At 45.5% G+C, this 17675-nt stretch overlaps 1 protein-coding gene across 2 annotated transcripts in view; it reads left to right on the forward strand.

Annotated features, from left to right (window-relative positions):
• Window positions 1-4498: 4498 nt before the first annotated feature.
• Window positions 4499-17675, forward strand: part of micall1a (MICAL-like 1a) — a 98874-nt gene continuing 85697 nt past the window's right edge. For both annotated transcript variants that reach the window (XM_063062616.1, XM_063062617.1), the window contains exon 1: window positions 4499-5493. In XM_063062616.1, the coding sequence (XP_062918686.1) occupies window positions 5354-5493 (140 nt within the window). In that variant the 5' untranslated portion in view covers window positions 4499-5353. The remainder of the gene's footprint in view (window positions 5494-17675) is intronic.

The raw sequence follows: 17675 nt of genomic DNA on the forward strand, positions 1-17675 counted from the left end.
CCAAAGGCGTCGCGCAGCTTGGCCGTCTTTACTATTTCCTTCAGGAGTCTGGAGGTACTGTCCAGCCTGCCGTCGGCGCTGCCGGGTCCTCCAGCCGCATCAATGGTGCAGTTGAAGTCTCCGGCCAGAACGACCGGCTGGGACGTCACCAGCAGCGGTGGGAGCCGCTCGCTCCGCACGGGGGAGGCGTACACGTTGATTCGCCGGCATTTTCCGTCCACCACTAGGAGGTGACCCCCAATGAGCTCTTTGACTTGGGTGATTGAGAAGTTGCCTCCCCGTGGCAGAGCGGCTGCCGCCCGTCTCTGTTGAGAGTCATCGTTGACACCCCCCTGTACTCACCCCGATGCTTCAGTCTGCCTCGCCGCTTCCAGATGGAGTCGTTCATGACCCAGCGCCTCAGCTATGGTCTTTTCCCGAGTCAGCCTGTGATCTTGGACATTTCCGGACCCTGTCCCCGATCTCCGGACAGGGCATAGCGGTGGAGTCCTAAACTGTGCGCACGGGCTCTATCAGTTCCCGTAACAAAAAAAAAGAAAGAACAAGCAGAAGGCGTGGAAAAGAAAGAGAAATAATTGGATAGATTTGCTATCTGATAGATGTCGCCCGAGGAATCGTTGTTCGCCTTCCTGGTCAGAAGTTTATGTACTGCTCTATGTGACAATAATAAACTAATTTACCTGTGCTTTTTAAACACTTTTTAATAGACAAAAGGTGCAGGAGTAGGCCATTCGGCCCTTCGAGTCAGCACCGCCATTCACTGTGATCATGGCTGATCATTCACAATCAGTACCCTTTTCCTGCCTTCTCCCCATATCCCTTCACTCCACTATCTTTAAGAGCTCTATCTAACTCTTTTTTGAAAGAATCCAAAGAGTTGGCCTCCACTGCCTTCTGAGGCAGAGCATTCCACAGAACCACAACCCTCTGTGTGAAAAAGTTTTTCCTCAACTCCGTTCTAAATGGTCTACCCCTTATTCTTAAACTGTGGCCTCTGGTTGTGGACTCCCCCAACATCGGGAACATGTTTCCTGCCTCCAGCGTGTCCAATCCCTTAATAATCTTATATGCTTCAATCAGACCCCCTCTCATCCTTCTAAATTCCAGTGTATACAATCCCAGTCGCTCCAATCTTTCAACATATGACATTCCCGCCATCCCGGGAATTAACCTCGTGAACCTCCGTTGCACTCCCTCAATAGCAAGAATGTCCTTCCTCAAATTTGGAGACCAAAACTGCACACAATACTCCAGGTGCAGTCTCACCAGGGCCTTGTACAACTGCAGAAGGAACTCTTTGCTCCTATACTCAACTCCCCTTGTTATGAAGGCCAACATGCCTTGATTGTACTTGCCTCTACAACCTCCTCTGGTAGCTTGTTCCATGTCCCCACCATCCTCTCTGTGAGAAAAATCAGCTCCGAGATCTCAATCGGATCTCCCCAAAACATTTCTCCTCACGCCGTAAATTTATGTTTGGACGCCCCCTGCCGTTGGATAAAGAGCGTGATCGTCTGTTCTCCCTATGCTCTTCACAACTGTATAAACCTATATAAGGTCACTCCTCAGCCTCCTGCACTCCCGTGAAAACGATCCCTTGCCGATCCAACCTCTCCTGCCGCTGTCTGTAAGGAGTTTGCACGTTCTCCGCGTGGCCGCGTGGGTTTCCTCCGGGTGCTCCGGTTTCCTCCCGCAGTCCAAAGACGTACCGGTTGGTAGGTCACTATAAATTGTCCCGTCATGAGACTAGGATTAAATCAGGTGTGGCTCAAAGGGCCAATTCCGAGCTGTATCTCAATTAATTAATCAATTAATAAATCCGCCCAACATCTAGTAAATTTCTTTTAGTGCACCAACATCCTTTCCATAGTGTGGTAACCAGAACTACAGTACATACAATATTCCATTCGTGGTCCAACCTTTATCTTGCACAGCCCACATCTTATACTCAACAGCCTACCTACAAAGGCAAGCAAGTTAAATGCCTTAGCAACACACACAAAACGCCGGAGGAACTCGGCGGGCCAGGCAGCGTCCATGGAAAAGAGTAAATGGTCGGCGTTTCGGGCCCAGACCCTCTCAGTCCTGAAGAAGGGTCTCAGCCCGAAACGTCGACTGTTTTTCTTTTCCCCAGATACTGTCTGACCCGCTGAGCTCCTCCAGCATTTTGTGCGTGTTGCTTTGGATTTCCCGCATCTGCAGATTCTCTCTTGTAAGCTAAATGCCAGTGGCTACCCGATCCGGCTGCGCTGTCATTTCATCAGGCCCTGGCGGGCAATGCACAAACGCCGGAAGAACTCGGCGGGTCCAGGCAGCATCTGCGGAGGAAAATGAACAGTCGATGTTTAGGGTCGAGACCCTTCATCGGGACAGGGCGTATTTTATTTCAAACACCCCCTGTTTGAGACACGCGAGTTCCGAATTCTCAACACGCACCTCCCCAAACTCTCCAGCCTGCCCTTTTCCTTCTCGCTGGCGAATACTGACACCACGTGTTCATTCAGAAGAACAATTCCACCCTTCATCCCTCGCTGCCCTCTTGCTTCTAATATAATTATAAAACATTTTGTTCTTTTTCCCGAGTTTCTTTGTTCAATGTTATCACATCTCACCGCATCTGCCTCTTAACTTTACCGAGGCGCGCCGAATCTGAACCCTTACTGATTTTAAATGGTGGTGGTTGTCCGTCGTGTCCGCGGATGACGGGAGAACTGTGCGGGAGTTTTTAGTCCCGGTGATTGAATTCCTTATCTCTTACATCCTTTATAAATACGAGGAGTAAAAATCTATATGTTAAGTCTCTGTCTTAATGTGCCATTTTGTAGTAATTTGCAATAAATAGTAACAGGACAGTCAATCTAGCATAGAAATACAATTGTATCAGCGTGAATTTATCAGTCTGGTGGCCTGGTGGGAGAAGCTGTCCTGGAGCCTGGCTTTGATGCTGCGGTAACGTTTTAAAGTGGGGAAAGCTGTCGCACTGTGGGGCTGTCCTCTCTCTCGACCTCAGAAGCCCGGTCCAGTGGTACGAGCAAGCGTCACAAACTGGGGTCTTCCTTGGTCGCAGTGGCTGACCTCGACGGCTCCTGGGCCTCGTCATGCCCTTCGCTCTCCACCGAGTGTCGCAGAACCGCCCACTGACTTCGCATGCTGGGACGGGCGTGTCCCCATCTCACCGGGTACCCTCGCCTGGTCAGTCCTGCCTGCCGAAGTGACGCACCGGGCTGTGGCTGCTGTCGCAGGCGAACAGCTCCTTGGAGCCACGGGTGAGAGCTGAGTATGAGCGAGCTGCCCCGGAATGGACACGGGAAGCCCTTTCACCAGGGGTCCTATCCCCCCGGACATCCCATGTACCCCAACTAATTTTAGACTTAGAAAGTCAAGCAGCATTTCCACTCCCGCCCTCAGGAATCATTCACAGAGCCAACTCAAACCCTATCTGCGAGACTGCGAACCGACCGTGGATCCAAGCCGACTACATGAAAGCTTGCGGATTGACCTGTGCTCAGGGTTCCCAAAAGGTTCCACCACCTGCCCATCTTCATTTCCTACAGTAAGCCCCCCCCCCCGCCCCGTAAGACTCTGTATACACAATGCTTTTTAAAAAAACCTTCCTGGATGCATTTAAGAACAAGCACCCATCCAAACATCTCCAAAACGCAAGTTCAAAGTACATCTATGTCACTAAATACAACCCCGAGACTCATTTTCTTGCGGGCATTCACAGTAAATACAAAGAAACAAAATAGAACCAACGAAAGACCGCACACATAACAGGCCGGACAACCAATGTGTAAAAGACAACAAACTTCAAACACAAAAAGAAATAACAATGATAAATAAATAAGCAATAAATATCGAGAACGTGAGATGAAGAGTCTCGGAAAGTGATGCGCACCCGTTGTGGGGACACTTCAGTGCGCGGTGGGCGAAGCTGAGTAAAGTTATCCCCTCTGGTTTAAGAGTCTGATGGCTAAGATCTCTAAAAATCTAACCTGGTCCAAACATATCGATATAGTTATAAAGAAGGCAAGACAACGGCTATATTACGTTAGGAGTTTGAAAAATTTGGCATGTCAACAAATACACTCAGAAACTTCTATAGTTGTCATTCTAACAGGCCGCATCACTGTCTGGTATGGAGGGGCTACTGTACAGGACCGAAAGAAGCTGCAGAAGGTTGTAAATCTAGTCAGCTCCATCTTGGGTACTAGCCTACAAAGTACCCAGGACAAACTCAGGGAGCGGTGTCTCAGAAAGGCAGCGTCCTCCAGCATCCAGGACATGCCCTTTTCTCACTGTTACCATCAGGTAGGAGATACAGAAGCCTGAAGGCACACACTCAGTGATTCAGGAACAGCTTCCTCCCCTCTGCCATCCGATTCCTAAATGGACATGGAACCCGTGAACACTACCTCACTTTTTTTAATATACAGTATTTCTGTTTTTGCACGTTTAAAAAAAAATCTATTCAAGACCCGTAATTCATGTACTTGTTTATTTATTATTATAATGTTTTATTTGTTCTCTCTGCTAGATTATGCATTGCATTGAACTGCTGCTGCGAAATTAACAAATTTCACGTCACATGCCGGTGATAATAAACCTGATTCTGAGAGGTAATAACTGTTCCTGAACCAGCCGGACGGCAGCAGCGAGAAGAGGGCACGTCCTGGGTGGTGGGTGCTGCTTTCCTCTGACGGCGCTCCGTCTGGATTGCGCTCAATCCCAGCCAATCTGGGGAAAGTTAAAATCACGGCATATCCCTATTACAGCCACGTATTCGTTCTCGAACCTGTGTCATATTCCCACTTCACCGGCCGAACGTGATGGCGATGGCTCCCTTCGGTAAACAGGTTGGATCGATTTAGCTCACGGTTCGATGGAGTGAGGGAAATCTAAAACACATGTCGGGAACTTGAAAGAAAAGAAAGAAAACCAGTAGGGCCCTGCTGAGTATCTTCACCGTTTCCCGTTCCAATTTCGGTGACCCGATTATTTTGGTTTAAATTCTCCGAACTACCGAGCAGTTCTGAATGATACCGGCGGCGGTCTGACTCTTCCGTACCACGTGATGCCGGGGGGGCGGCACCGGTGCTGTAGTACCACGGGATACGGGATACACGGCGGCGCTTGCGCTGTAGTACGGGAGATGGTGCTGCAGTACCGCGAGTTACCGAGGGGTGACGCTGCTGCCGCAGACTCGCGTTATTCCCGAGGGCGATGGTGCTCCAGTACCGCGGAATGCCGGGGGCGGCGCTGTTGCTGCCGCCGCCGTTGCGGCGGTACCACGTGACACAGCGGGGGAACCGGAAGTGGTGCCAGGCGCTGCCGAGGCTCCGGAGCCGCTCCCATGGCGACCCGTGCGCTACAGGAATGGGCCCGGCGGCAGGTCGACGGCTACCCCGGCGTGGAGGTGAAGAACATGACCTCGAGCTTCAGGGACGGCCTCGCCTTCTGTGCCATCATCCACCGGCACCGGCCCGACCTCATGTGAGTGCCCGAGGTGGGGACACAGCGAGCGGAGACGGGGGTCTGTCGGGTGGTGAGGGGCCAGCGGGAGGGTGAGGGGATCAGGCGGACAACGAGGGGTCCGCAGCGAGGAAGTCAGCACGACCAGCGCTGGTTTCTTCCAGCCGCGGGGTCGAGCGGCTGGTTATGTGACGGTGAAGAAGTCATTCATTGCCAGTGTCTGGTTGTGGCTCTGCCGCAAGCGGGGTCTCTCGGCTGGGCAATGAACCGATTCGGCTGGCCACGGTCGCAGTCTGGAAGGTCCCTCGTGTTCCACCAGTCGAATAGGCGACCACGACTTCTGCACCCGTCTGACGACTGTGTTTTCCCTGCTGTTAAACCCTGGGTTGATCGGTGTTGCCATCAATTTGTTTTCGTTGTGTTACCGTGGCTGTAGAATTTCGGACGGGTGCGCAGGTTTTTACGGTGCTTTGCTGAGCGTCAAGTTGGCGGAGTGTTCTCCCTGCGCTGCAGTGTAGAACTCGAGATGTTCTCGCTCCCCGGGGATGGTTATCTGTGGAGACTTCACAGTCAGATGAGCATATCGACACCGTGCTGTTGGTGTCGCTGCCATTTTCCCCGTGCAAGATTCACCCTTACCTTGAATCTGATGTTCTGTAGAGTCAGGGCACTGTTGCCAAGTTACTCCGATGGTGGAGCCGGGTGACTAGCCAACACCGACTGCATGTGATGAGACCTTTGTTTCAGGTTGCTCATCTAAAACAACCGGCTGCAGAGTGTTTGTTGAAGTAAAATTCCAGTGTGTTTTTCAACACCCTATAATTTGTTACCTTGGTAACCTGAGGCCAGGTTTTTAGCAGATTTAAGTGTGCAGGAGAGAAGTCAGTTTAAGAGGGCCAGTTCCAGAGCTGAGTGTATTCGGATGGCTGATTTGATCACGAATGTTCACAGGGAACTGTTCTATAGACAGACAGAGAGAGAGAGACACACACACACACACACACACCCACGCCCGCCCACCCACCCCTACCTGGAGGAACTCAGCAGGCCTGGCAACATCTATGGAAAAGTGTAAACAGTCGATGTTTCGGGCTGAGAGCCTTCATCAGGACTCATGAAGAAGGATCTCGGCCCGAAACGTCGACTGTTTACTCCTTTCCATAGTTGCTGCCTGGCCTGCTGAGTTCCTCCAGCATTTTGCATGCGTGGTGCTTTGGATTTCCAGCATCTGCAGATTTTCTCATGTTTGTGACTGTTGTGTAGCCGATCATGGAATTAATTATAGGGTGTTGACACAGAAGGTGATGTAGGGGGAGCTTCAGCAACTTGACTGTACGCTGCACCAGGCCACAGACACGAGTGAAGTCTGTGCTCAATACTTTTGGTGTTTCTAGAACCCAGTCCCTGAGTGATCATTTTGGGGCAGTTGTGCCTTCCGTGAAAATACCTGTTGTGAGGATATTGCAGCTGTTTGATCGGGCTCGGTCAGGTTTAGCAGTGTCACCCCAGGTCACCGAGAGCAAGGCGAAAGTACAATAGCTACCTCACTACCCTGGTTGTCAATGACGACAATCTTGGAATTGAGCCCAACTGTTTGGGATGGTGTTGGTGTGGATGTTGGGTAACAAGTTTTCGAGTTATTTGCATCCACGTGGTTTGAGGCTCTACAGCAACTCTGGGTCGGTTCTGTCGGCTCCTGCTGGCTCACCCTGATTGCGTTGCCTTCCGAGAGCTGCTCGGTTGCTCTCGCAGCGGTGCGGAGAAGGTGCCTCGCCCATTCGTCAAGATTTGAAAGAGATGAGTACTCTTCAGGGGTCAGTGCTACTGGATGGTCGTATTGTCGGGAAGTTACGAAGGTTAGAGGTAAAAAGTAAGGTTTTTTCAAAGAAACATTCTAGCCCCCACATATGCGCAAACCTGGAAAATTGCATGCAGTTCTGTGCAAAAGTCTTAGGTAGGCACCTATCTACAGCTGGGGTGCCTGAGACCCTTGCGCAGTACTGTGTTTGTTAACTTGGAGCAGAGAGCAAGTTTGTCAATTTGGCGAGAACAAGGGATGTTGGGAATGGTGAGGGTGGGGCGCCAAAACAGGGATGTGGCACAAGTGACGGAGGAGAAGTGCCAGGGTCGGAGGTGTTGGAGTGGTTGCAGGCACACCCAGCCCTCAGACACCAGGCAAGGTAATTTGATTCCTGACAATTGGCTTATTGATCATTACAGAATGTCTCTCTGGTGCTTCCTGCTCCCTCCCCTCTCACTTCCCCTTTTCCCAACCATGATTCCCCTCTCCCTGCCCCCTTCCCACTCTCAGTCCACAATAGAGACTCATATCAGAATCAGGTTTATCATCACTCACATATGTCTTGGAATTTGTTTTTTTTTGTGGCAGCAGTACATAAAATTACTACAGTACTGTACAAAAGTCTTAGCACTTTAGCTATATATATGTGCCTAAGATTTTTGCACAGTGCTGTATATTTTTAGATCTGTTTACAGCTTCGATTTATTACACAATTCTGAATATGGGCCTAAATGTGCTGTTAAGGATTTTATGGAGTTGCGGGAGGGATTTCAATGGAAGAGAGCCATTCTGTCTCTGACATTAGTATGACTTGTTTCATTGACGCTTTGATCTGGGAATAAAAAGGTAACAGTTTCCAAGTCCTGCCATTGAAAGGGGTGAATGCAGTCTGTCTGCCTGTGAGGCTCTGTATTTCACTTTCACCCCCTGGGTCATTGCCACTCACTCTGGGATGGTTCTTTCTCACATGCCACTATTTTTGTGCCCTGCGCTTTCAGTTGTCTCCCCGTTCCACATCGGAGCAGCTTCTCTTTATCCGCCATACCTAAACCTGGTGTAATCTTGTTCACCGCTATCAAATCTCCCTTCAGCCTTCGTCGCTGCATGGAGAACAACCCGACTTCTCTAGCCTGAACTTGTAGCACCAATTCCTCATCCCTGGAACCGGTCTGGTAAATCTCTCAAGGACCCCCTAATGATTTCTAAAGTTTGTCTATCTACATTTGTTGTTGAATAAAGTTTCTGCATAACTTCCTTACCTTTGTATTTGAGATCTCTCTTTCTGAAATCCATGATCCTTCAAGCCTTGCTGACTCCTGTCTCAGTATTTCCTGACACTTTCTGTGACAGTAAAAGTCTTAGGGCACATGTGTATAGTTAGGGTGGCCTAAACTTCTGCTCAGTACTGTATTTGTGGAGCGGAGAGCAAGGTTGTAAATCAGGCAGGAGCAAAGGATGTTGGGAATGTGAGAGTGGGGCGCCGCGGGAGGGGTGTGGGTCAGAGGCGGCAGAGGAGTGCCGGGGTGAGGGGGTGGCACAGGTGCAGGCACACCTAACTTTGAGACACCAGGCACAATTGGTTCATTGATCATTACAGAGTGTCTCTCTGGTGCTTCCCACTCCCTCACCTCCCCTCTCCCTTCCCCTTTTCCCAACCACGATTCCCCTCTCCCTGCCCCCTTCCCACTCTCAGTCCACAATAAAGACCCATATCAGAATCAGGTTTAACATCACTCACATATGGCATGAAACTTACTTGTTTTTGCATCAGCAGTACCGTACAATACATGAAATTACTACAGTACTGTGTAAAAGTCTTAGCTGTATAGATATGCCTAAAACATTTGCACAGTATTGTGTGAACATGACACCTCAGTCCCTTTGCACTGTGCTATTAAGCCTGTATTGCTTCTCCACATCCCTTCTAGCAAAATGTGATGATGGTTCATTGTTGGCATATGTGTCAAGGTACATTGAAAATGTGTCAAATCATTACACAGTGCATTGACGTAGTACGAGGTAAAACAATAACAGAATGCAGAAAGATAGTGTTACAGTTGCAGAGAAGGTGCACTCCAGCAGACAAAGAGTGCAAGGTCGTAACCAGATAGATTATGAGGTCAAGGGCCTAATCTTCTTTTACTAGAGAATGGTCAGATAGTCTAATAGCAGCAGGGTAGAAGGTGCTTTGAGGCTGGTGGAGCATGATTCCAGGCTTTTGTATCTTTTGCCCAATCAGGGGAGAGAGAAGAGAGTATATTCAGGGTGGATGTGGTGTTTGAGTATGATCGTTGCTTTACTGAGGCAGCGAGAAGTTTAGAGACGGACGGGAGGCTGTTTTTGGTGATGTTCCAAGCTCTGTCTGCATCTCTGCCGTTTCTCGTAGTTGTTGGCAGAGCCGTTGTCGTAGGATGCATCTGGGTCGGATGCTTTCTACGGTGCATCAATAAAAATTTTCCTTTGTGGGATGGGAGGCAGTCACTATGCAGAACCTGGTGGAGGGTCTCAGCCCGAAACGTTTATTCCCTTCCATAGATGCTGCCTGACCTGCTGAGCTCCTCCAGCACCTTGTGTGCATTGCTCTGGATCTCCAGCATCTGCAGTACCTCCTGTGTCTAAAGTTAGAAGTAAAGTTGTTAAATATATTCAGCCGATCAGGTTATATCTGAAAGTTACACGTTTAACTTGATGTTTCACCAGAGTTGGTGAAAAGTTATCAACCCGATCCTTAACCCTTTCTTTCCTCAGACACTGATTTGGTTTTTTCCAGAACTTCTTTGCTTCAATTTCAGATTTCTGGTGTGGGTGGTATTTTGTAGTTATGGAGAAGATCAAATTAATGAGGCAGTGAATAACTGACGCCTGGTGTTGGTTATTGAGGTTTGCACGTTATAGCTGAAGGGAGGGGAGCCGTACCATTAATTTGAGCCAGGTTAGGCCAGATTCCAATGTACTGAGTCTAGGTGAGGGGTAACCTGCAAAGAGAAGTACTTTGTCTCTTCAGAGGAATAAGAAAGCTGAGAGGAACAAGGGACTGACTGTGATATGATTTATAAAGGTTGCTTGGGTTTGCCAAATGCTATGGGAGGGGTTGAGGAAAGGAGGCTTTGGAAATGATGGCGCATTCAGAATTGTTTGACTTTGTACAAAACGCAAGCGGAAGGGAATTGCATTAGTGCAGTTTTACTGGACACAGTTATGGAAATTGAAGTTTTGTCTGTTTCAAACAGGATTGGGATTAAGTGCATTAACGGGCAAGAAGAGGAAAATATTCATGGGACATGCCGAAGAAAGAACACGGCATGAGCAGTGTTGAGCTAAAGGTTTACATCTTTTACATATCTCCTTCTGAAATCCACATCCATGCTTTTGTTAATTTCAAACTTGACCATTTCAATGCTTTCTTGGCCGGAATTCCACCTTCTCTAAAGTTCACTTACTGCCCGTTACGCCGCTGGTGGTCGGGGCAGCAATGAAGGTCCTCCATCTCTGGTAGTGCTCAGAGCTTCCACTCAGGTTTTCACTACTGTCAGTCATACAAGCCCTGGGTAGAGATTCAGGAATACCATCGTACTCAGATGTAGAAGGATTTCTCATTGCTGTTTCTGTTACAATTGGTTTTTTTTGACCACTCAAGGTTGTTGGTCCCGAGCTGAAGCCTCAAACATGGAGGACCGGTCTCATAGTCCGGCCTCCACCTTTTGACCAGTTTGGCATGGTCGGCTCTACCGAATGCCAAAGCATGAAGCCCTGATTCCAGTCAACTTGGCTCGCTGGGTCAATGAGGCAGAGAAGCCTCCAAACCCTACAACACCAAGTTTGAGGCCCTCTTGGAGGCTCTAAAATTCAGCTCACATGAAAATCTGTCTGTGTCATGACATCTACCGAGTCTTGTCCTCAGCCTTGGTGATTTTTAAATTTTAACATTTGCATTGTTACATAAAATCTCTCTCCATATCCTTTTCTGTCCCTTTCTCTATAATAATTTTTAGACTCCCCAGCAATGCTAGATTCTTTGACACTGGATTTTTGTACATGTCCTGCAGTTCCTACCACTGTTGGCTGCTTGACTGTAGTCTCCACAGTTTGAAGTTTAAATCTTTCATCTCTTTCTCCTCTGATTATCACATTTTGCCCCCCTCCCCACCCTGATCAGATGTCTGTGAAATAGTTCTTTGAAATCATCTAACATTTCACTGGATTGTGACCGAGGAAGCCATTCCTCCATTTTTCTCAAGTTGTGTCCAGCCTTTAGCATTGTTAACTTTATCAGAATCAGGTTTAATATCACCAGCGTATGTCGTGAAATTTGTTAACTTAATTGCAGTACAATGCAACACATGATAAATTTGGAAAAACCTGTGAATTGTGGTAGTGTATGTATATTAAATAGCTCAACTAACTAAGTAGTGCAAAACAGAAATTTAAAAAAACAGTATTGAGGTAGTGTTCATGGGTTCAATGTCCATTCATAAATCAGATGGGAGAGGGGAAGAAGCTGTTCCTGAACCACTGAGTGTGCACCTTCAGGCTTCTGTACCTCCTCCCTGATAGTAACAATGAGAAGAGGGCATGTCCTGGGTGGTGGGAGTTTTTCGTGATGGATGCCACCTTCCCAAGGCACCTTGAAGATGCCCGTGATTGAGCTGAATAATTTTACAACTCGGCAGCTTACTTCAATTCTGTGCGGTAGCCTCCCCTCCCCATACCTATGGTGATGCAGAAAATGCTCCACGATACATCTGAGAAATTTTCCAAGTGTTTTAGGTAACTCTAAATGAAGTATAGCTGCATTGATATATTGGGACCAGATTGGGTTCTCAGAGATATTGACACCCAGCAACTTGAGATTGCTCACTCTGTCCACTTCTGATCCCTCTATGAGGATTGGTGTGTGTTCCCTCGTCTTACCCTTTCTGAAGTCCACAATCAGCTCTTTGGTCTTACTGACGTTGAGCGAAAGGTTGTTGACTTTATCACCTTCTCATAATTGTTCTGCTTGGGTAACTGCACCTGTCTGGTTCCATTATTAACTATCCAGCAAACTGCTTGCAATGGACTTTCCTTCGTATTCTCTTAACTTTGCTGCTATTGTCTTCCCAGGGCTGATCCTTGACTCCCTTCATCTTCCACTGGCCCTTAGGAATATCATTGGAAACCACTTAGAGTTCCACATGTATATTGATGACCACCGCCCCCTCATACATCCTCCAGTTCTGGATGCAAGTCATTTTCCTCCAGCTAGTTATTGGGAAAATCAAAGTTAAGTTATTCAGTTGGCTTATTATTATCACATGTATCGAGGTACAATGAAAAACTTGTCTTGCATGCCATCCATACATTGCAAGTGTTAAAACACAATAGCAGACTGTGGAATAACCGTACAGTTGCTGAGGATGTGCAGTGCAGGTAGACAATAAGGTGCGAGGCCACATCAAGATTGATTGATTGTGAGCTCAAGCACCCTCTTAATCTTACAACAGCAAGGTAGAAGCTATCCTTGAGCCTGTTGGTATGTATTTGTTTCTTCTGTTTCTTCAGTCCAGTGGGGCGGCAGGAACAGGAGGGAAAGTCCAGGTGGGAGTAATTTTTGATTATGTTGTCTGCTTTACGGGGGCAGCAACAAGTGTAGCCAGAGTCCGTGGAGGGGAGGCTGGTTTCCGTGATGTGCTGAGCTGTGCACATATCTCTCTGCAATTCCTTGCAGTCACGGGCAGAACTGTTGCCATACAAAGCTGTAATTCACCAGCTAGTTAATGTCTTTGATTCCTGGCAAAAATCCTCTGCGATTGTTCCAGTGCTTTCCTTGTTTTTTTTCCCGGAAAACTGAACCAGACTGTTCACAATGCTGATGTAACGTTTCATCACAAAATGAGTGTCTGTCTGCATGTATGCACAGTCATTAAGAATGCATACTTCCACTTCTGTAATTGTATCTGACTCATACCTACCTCAAGCTTATCAGATGCTGAAAACCTTATCTTTGCATTTTTCCATTCGATGTTTCCAAAAGTGCCTCTGACCAGCTTCCCATTGTCAATCTACCACAAAGTAACATCAGCTGTGCGCGATGCCCCCTCGACCCAAATGCATTTCACACAGAATCCGAATCAGGTTTAATATCACCCACGTATGTTGTGGAATTTGTTGTCTGGTGTCAGCAGTACAGTGCAATAGATAAAATTCAGTAAGAAATACATTGAAAATAAATTTTAAAAGTAGTGCAAAAATGGCATGTATACATTTCTAAATGGTAATAAAAGAGGACTGAGTGTTCTCATCTAAAAATAGTGAGGTAATGTTCATGCAACACTCATAAAACGCTGGAGGAGCTCAGCAAGTAATCTTCATGGGTTGGTTCATTGTTCATTCAGAAATTTGATGGCGGAGCGGAAGAAGCTATTCTGAAAATGTTGAATGTGTGTTTTCAGGCTCTGATTGTGGTGATGAGGAAAGCGCATGTCCTGGATGATGAGGGGTTGGGGGGTGGGACCTTAAAGATAGATGCCATCTTTCTTTTCAAATCTTTTTATTGTATATATAGGAAAAATAACATGAGTACATCGAAGTAACAACACTTACAATGCCTCAAAAAAAACCCCATCATCTTAAAGATTGAAAACAAAATTTTGTGATAACAAAAAAGACCTACTGAGCAGAAAAGTGAGAGAAAAAAAAAAGAGAACCCATTAGGTGTACAACCCCAGAACCATGCATCATACAAAAAGCTTCTAAAAATAAACATCAAACCGCCAGCAAAAAAAGAAAATATACTAAAAAAAATTTACAATTAGATCGTGGAAAGATTATATCAATTAACTCAAATGATAATAACGAGCAAATGAGCCCCATCTTTTCTCAAAATCAAATAAAGGTTCAAAGGTTCGACTTCTAATTTTCTCCAAACTAAGACATAGCATCACTTGAGAGAACCATTGTGAGACAGTGGGAGCTGATGTATCCTTCCACTTCAACAAAATGGCCCTCCTGGCTATCAATGTAACAAATGCAATAACATGTTGGTCAGACACAGAAGTACTATAAATATTTTGAGGAACTATTCCAAAAAGCACAGTTAATTTATTAGGTTGTAAATTAATTTTAAGTGCTTTAGAAATTGTTGAGAAAACCAACTTCTAGAACTGTTCCAATATAGAACAAGACCAAAACATATTTGTCAGTGTAGCTATCTCAGTTTTATATCTATCACAATGACTATCAACATTAGGAAAGATTTTAGAAAGTCTCTCCTTTGTCAAATGATAACGATGTACAATTTTAAATTGAATCAATGAATGGCTAGCACAAATTGAAGAAGAGTTAACCAACTTCAATATCCGCATCCAATCCTCCGTCATAAAAGTCAAATTAAGTTCCTTTTCCCAATCCTGTTTAATCTTAGACAAAGGACGTTTATCCCATTGTAATAATAAATTATAAATTCTTCCAATATAACCCTTAATCAAAGGATTCATACTCATAATAGTATCTAACAGGTCAGCCTCCAATATGTAAGGGAAATTACTTAAATATTTTTGTAAAAAATGTCTAACTTGAAGGTATTGCAGAAAGTGTGAGTATGAAAGAGAATATTTATCAATTAATTGTTCAAAGGACATCAATCTATCTTCTTTAAATAAATCCAAAAAAGAATTAATACTTTTATTTTTCCAAAGTAGAAAAATTGGATCACTCAAAGAAGGCTTAAAGTAATTTTGGTAAATTAAACTACAAAGTTTAAATTTTTTAAGATTAAAAAAATTGCGGAACTGGAGCCAAATTTGTAAAGAATACTTAATCACAGGATATAGGTTTAAATTAACAACTTTACCTAATTGCATAGGTAAAGGAGCCCCCAATAATGAGGTTAAATAAAACTGTTTTACAACTTTTAGTTCCAGGTCTACCCAAACTGGCCGATCACTCTTATCAACCCAGTATAACCAAAAAGACATATATCGCAGATTAACAGCCCAATAATACATTCTAAAATTAGGCAAAGCAAGACCTCCATCCTTTTTCAATTTTTGTAAATGACATTTACTAATTCTTGGTCTTTTATTATTCCAAATAAAAGATAAAATAATAGAATCAATCTGATCAAAAAACTTCCTAGTCAAAAAAACAGGAATATTCTGAAATAAATATAAAAATTTCGGTAGAGTCATCGTTTTAACTATATGAATACGACCAACAAGTGAAAATGTAAGTGAACTGCATCTACTAAATAAATACTTCATAGAGTCTACTAAGGAAACAAAATTAGCTTTATAAAGATCCTTATTTTTTTTAGTAATTATAATACCTAAATATCTAAAAGAGTCTGAAACTTTAAAAGGAGTATTATCATATTTAGAAACAGAATCATTTAAAGAAAACAATACACTTTTACTAAAATTAATTTTATATCCTGAAAAACCTCTGAATTCATTAAATAGTTTTAGCAGGGCAGGAATGGATTCATCAGGGTTAGATATATAAACCAATAAATCATCAGCATGAAGAGAGACCTTATGCATGGTCTCATTCACAAAGATCCCATGGATATTTTTAGCCTCATGAAGAGCAATAGCAAGGGAGATGGATGCCATCTTTTGAGGCATTGCCTGTTGAAGATGTCCTCAGTGCTCCGGAGACAGTTGGCCGCGACGGAACTGGCTGAGATTGCAACTTCCTTTGGCTTTTTCCGATCCTATGCAGTGGCTCCTCCATAGCAGGTGGTGATGCAGCCAGTTAGAGTGCTCTCCACAGTACATTTGTAAAACTTTGCAAGTGTCTTTGGTGACATATTAAATCCCCTCAAACTTCTAATGAAATACAGCCACTATCATGCCTTCTTCAGAACTTTTTCAATATTTTGAGCCCAGGATAGATCATCAGAGTTGTTGACACCCAAGAACTTGAAACTATTCACCTTTTTCACTGCTGACCCCTCGACTATGACTGGTGTGTGTCCCTTTGACATACCCTTCCTGAAGTCCGCCATCAATTCCTTGGTCTTATTGCGGTTCAGTGCAAGGTTGTTGTTGTGACATCGCTCAACCAGCTGATCTGTCTCACTTCTGTACTCCTCTTCGTCACCATCTGAACCTCTGCCAACAATAGCTGTGTCATCGGCAAATTTATAGATGGTGTTTGAGCTGTGCCTGGCCACACAGTCATGGGTGTTGAGAGGGAGAAGCTCAAGCACGCATCTTTGAGGTGCGCCAGTGTTGATTGTCAGCGAGGAGGGGGGTGTTATTTCTGATTCGCACTGACTGTTTCTCTCAATGAAGTAGTCAAGGATCCAATTGTAGAGGGAGGTACGGAGGCCCAAGTTTTGAAGCTTGTTGATTAGTACTGAGGGGATGATGGTGTTGAATGCTGGGTGCCTTCTTGCTGCTCACTGACCTGATTTGGCTCCTGGTAAAGCAACATATTTATTTCAGAATTCCCAAGTTCCATGGCCTTGCTCCTCTTCAGCAGCCTTCCTTTTGATACATCTTCATTTCTGGACTCTTGACTTTAATTGCTCCTCTGTACAGCAATGTCTCCTGCTGGTGGTGCTTGGAAATCTGCACCCGCCTCCCTAAGCACCTCTTCCATCCTTAAAACTCTCCTTTTGCTGATCCCTTTTTGATTTAAGCTTGTTGTCACCTTATTTTCTCCTCTGGGTTGGTTCCAATTTTTATCTAATTACTTCCTTTCAAAATGTGTGGAACTTTTTCTGCTGTTTAAGATGCTAAAAAAAAACCCACAGATAAAGAAAGATTGGCGAGTACGAGGAAATCTGCAGATGCTGGCTGCCTGGCCTGCTGCGTTCACCAGCATGTGCGAGTGATGTTTTTCAAACGTTATACCACAGTTGTTGTTCGCAGCATATATAAATGACTTGGATGAGAATGAGGATATGAATAGTAATTGTGTAGATGAGATCCTCCAAGAGAACCACAACCTTTTAGTTAGGTTTGGAGGCTTGCATTGCTCAATAACCAAGAGAGCTATGTTGGCTGGAGTCAGGGCTTTATATTTTGGCTCTTGGTAGGATCACCCATGTTAATCAGGTCAGAGGGTAGAGGATAGGCTCAGAGTGGCCCACCGATTCTCCAGGTTCGGGGGTTCAGCTCAGGGCTAACAACCTTGACTGGTAAAACAGAAACTGTTACGGAAACAGCAATGAAGAACCCTTCTACATCTGTGTGCGGCAGTATTCCCAAGTCACCACCCAAGACTTGCACGACTGACAGTGAACCGAGAGGAAGCTACTTACACGGTGACAGGAGCTGTGAACGCCACCAGGGATGGAGGATGTCCACTGCTGCCCTAAGCACCTGCGGTGTTACCGGCAGAAGGAGAAGACGAGATGAATGGTGCAGCTATGGGCAGTGAAGGAGCATAGTGGGAGATAGATCAGCTGGGAAAT

Source organism: Mobula hypostoma, chromosome 11 (assembly GCF_963921235.1).
Source record: "Mobula hypostoma chromosome 11, sMobHyp1.1, whole genome shotgun sequence".
NCBI lineage: Eukaryota > Metazoa > Chordata > Chondrichthyes > Myliobatiformes > Myliobatidae > Mobula > Mobula hypostoma.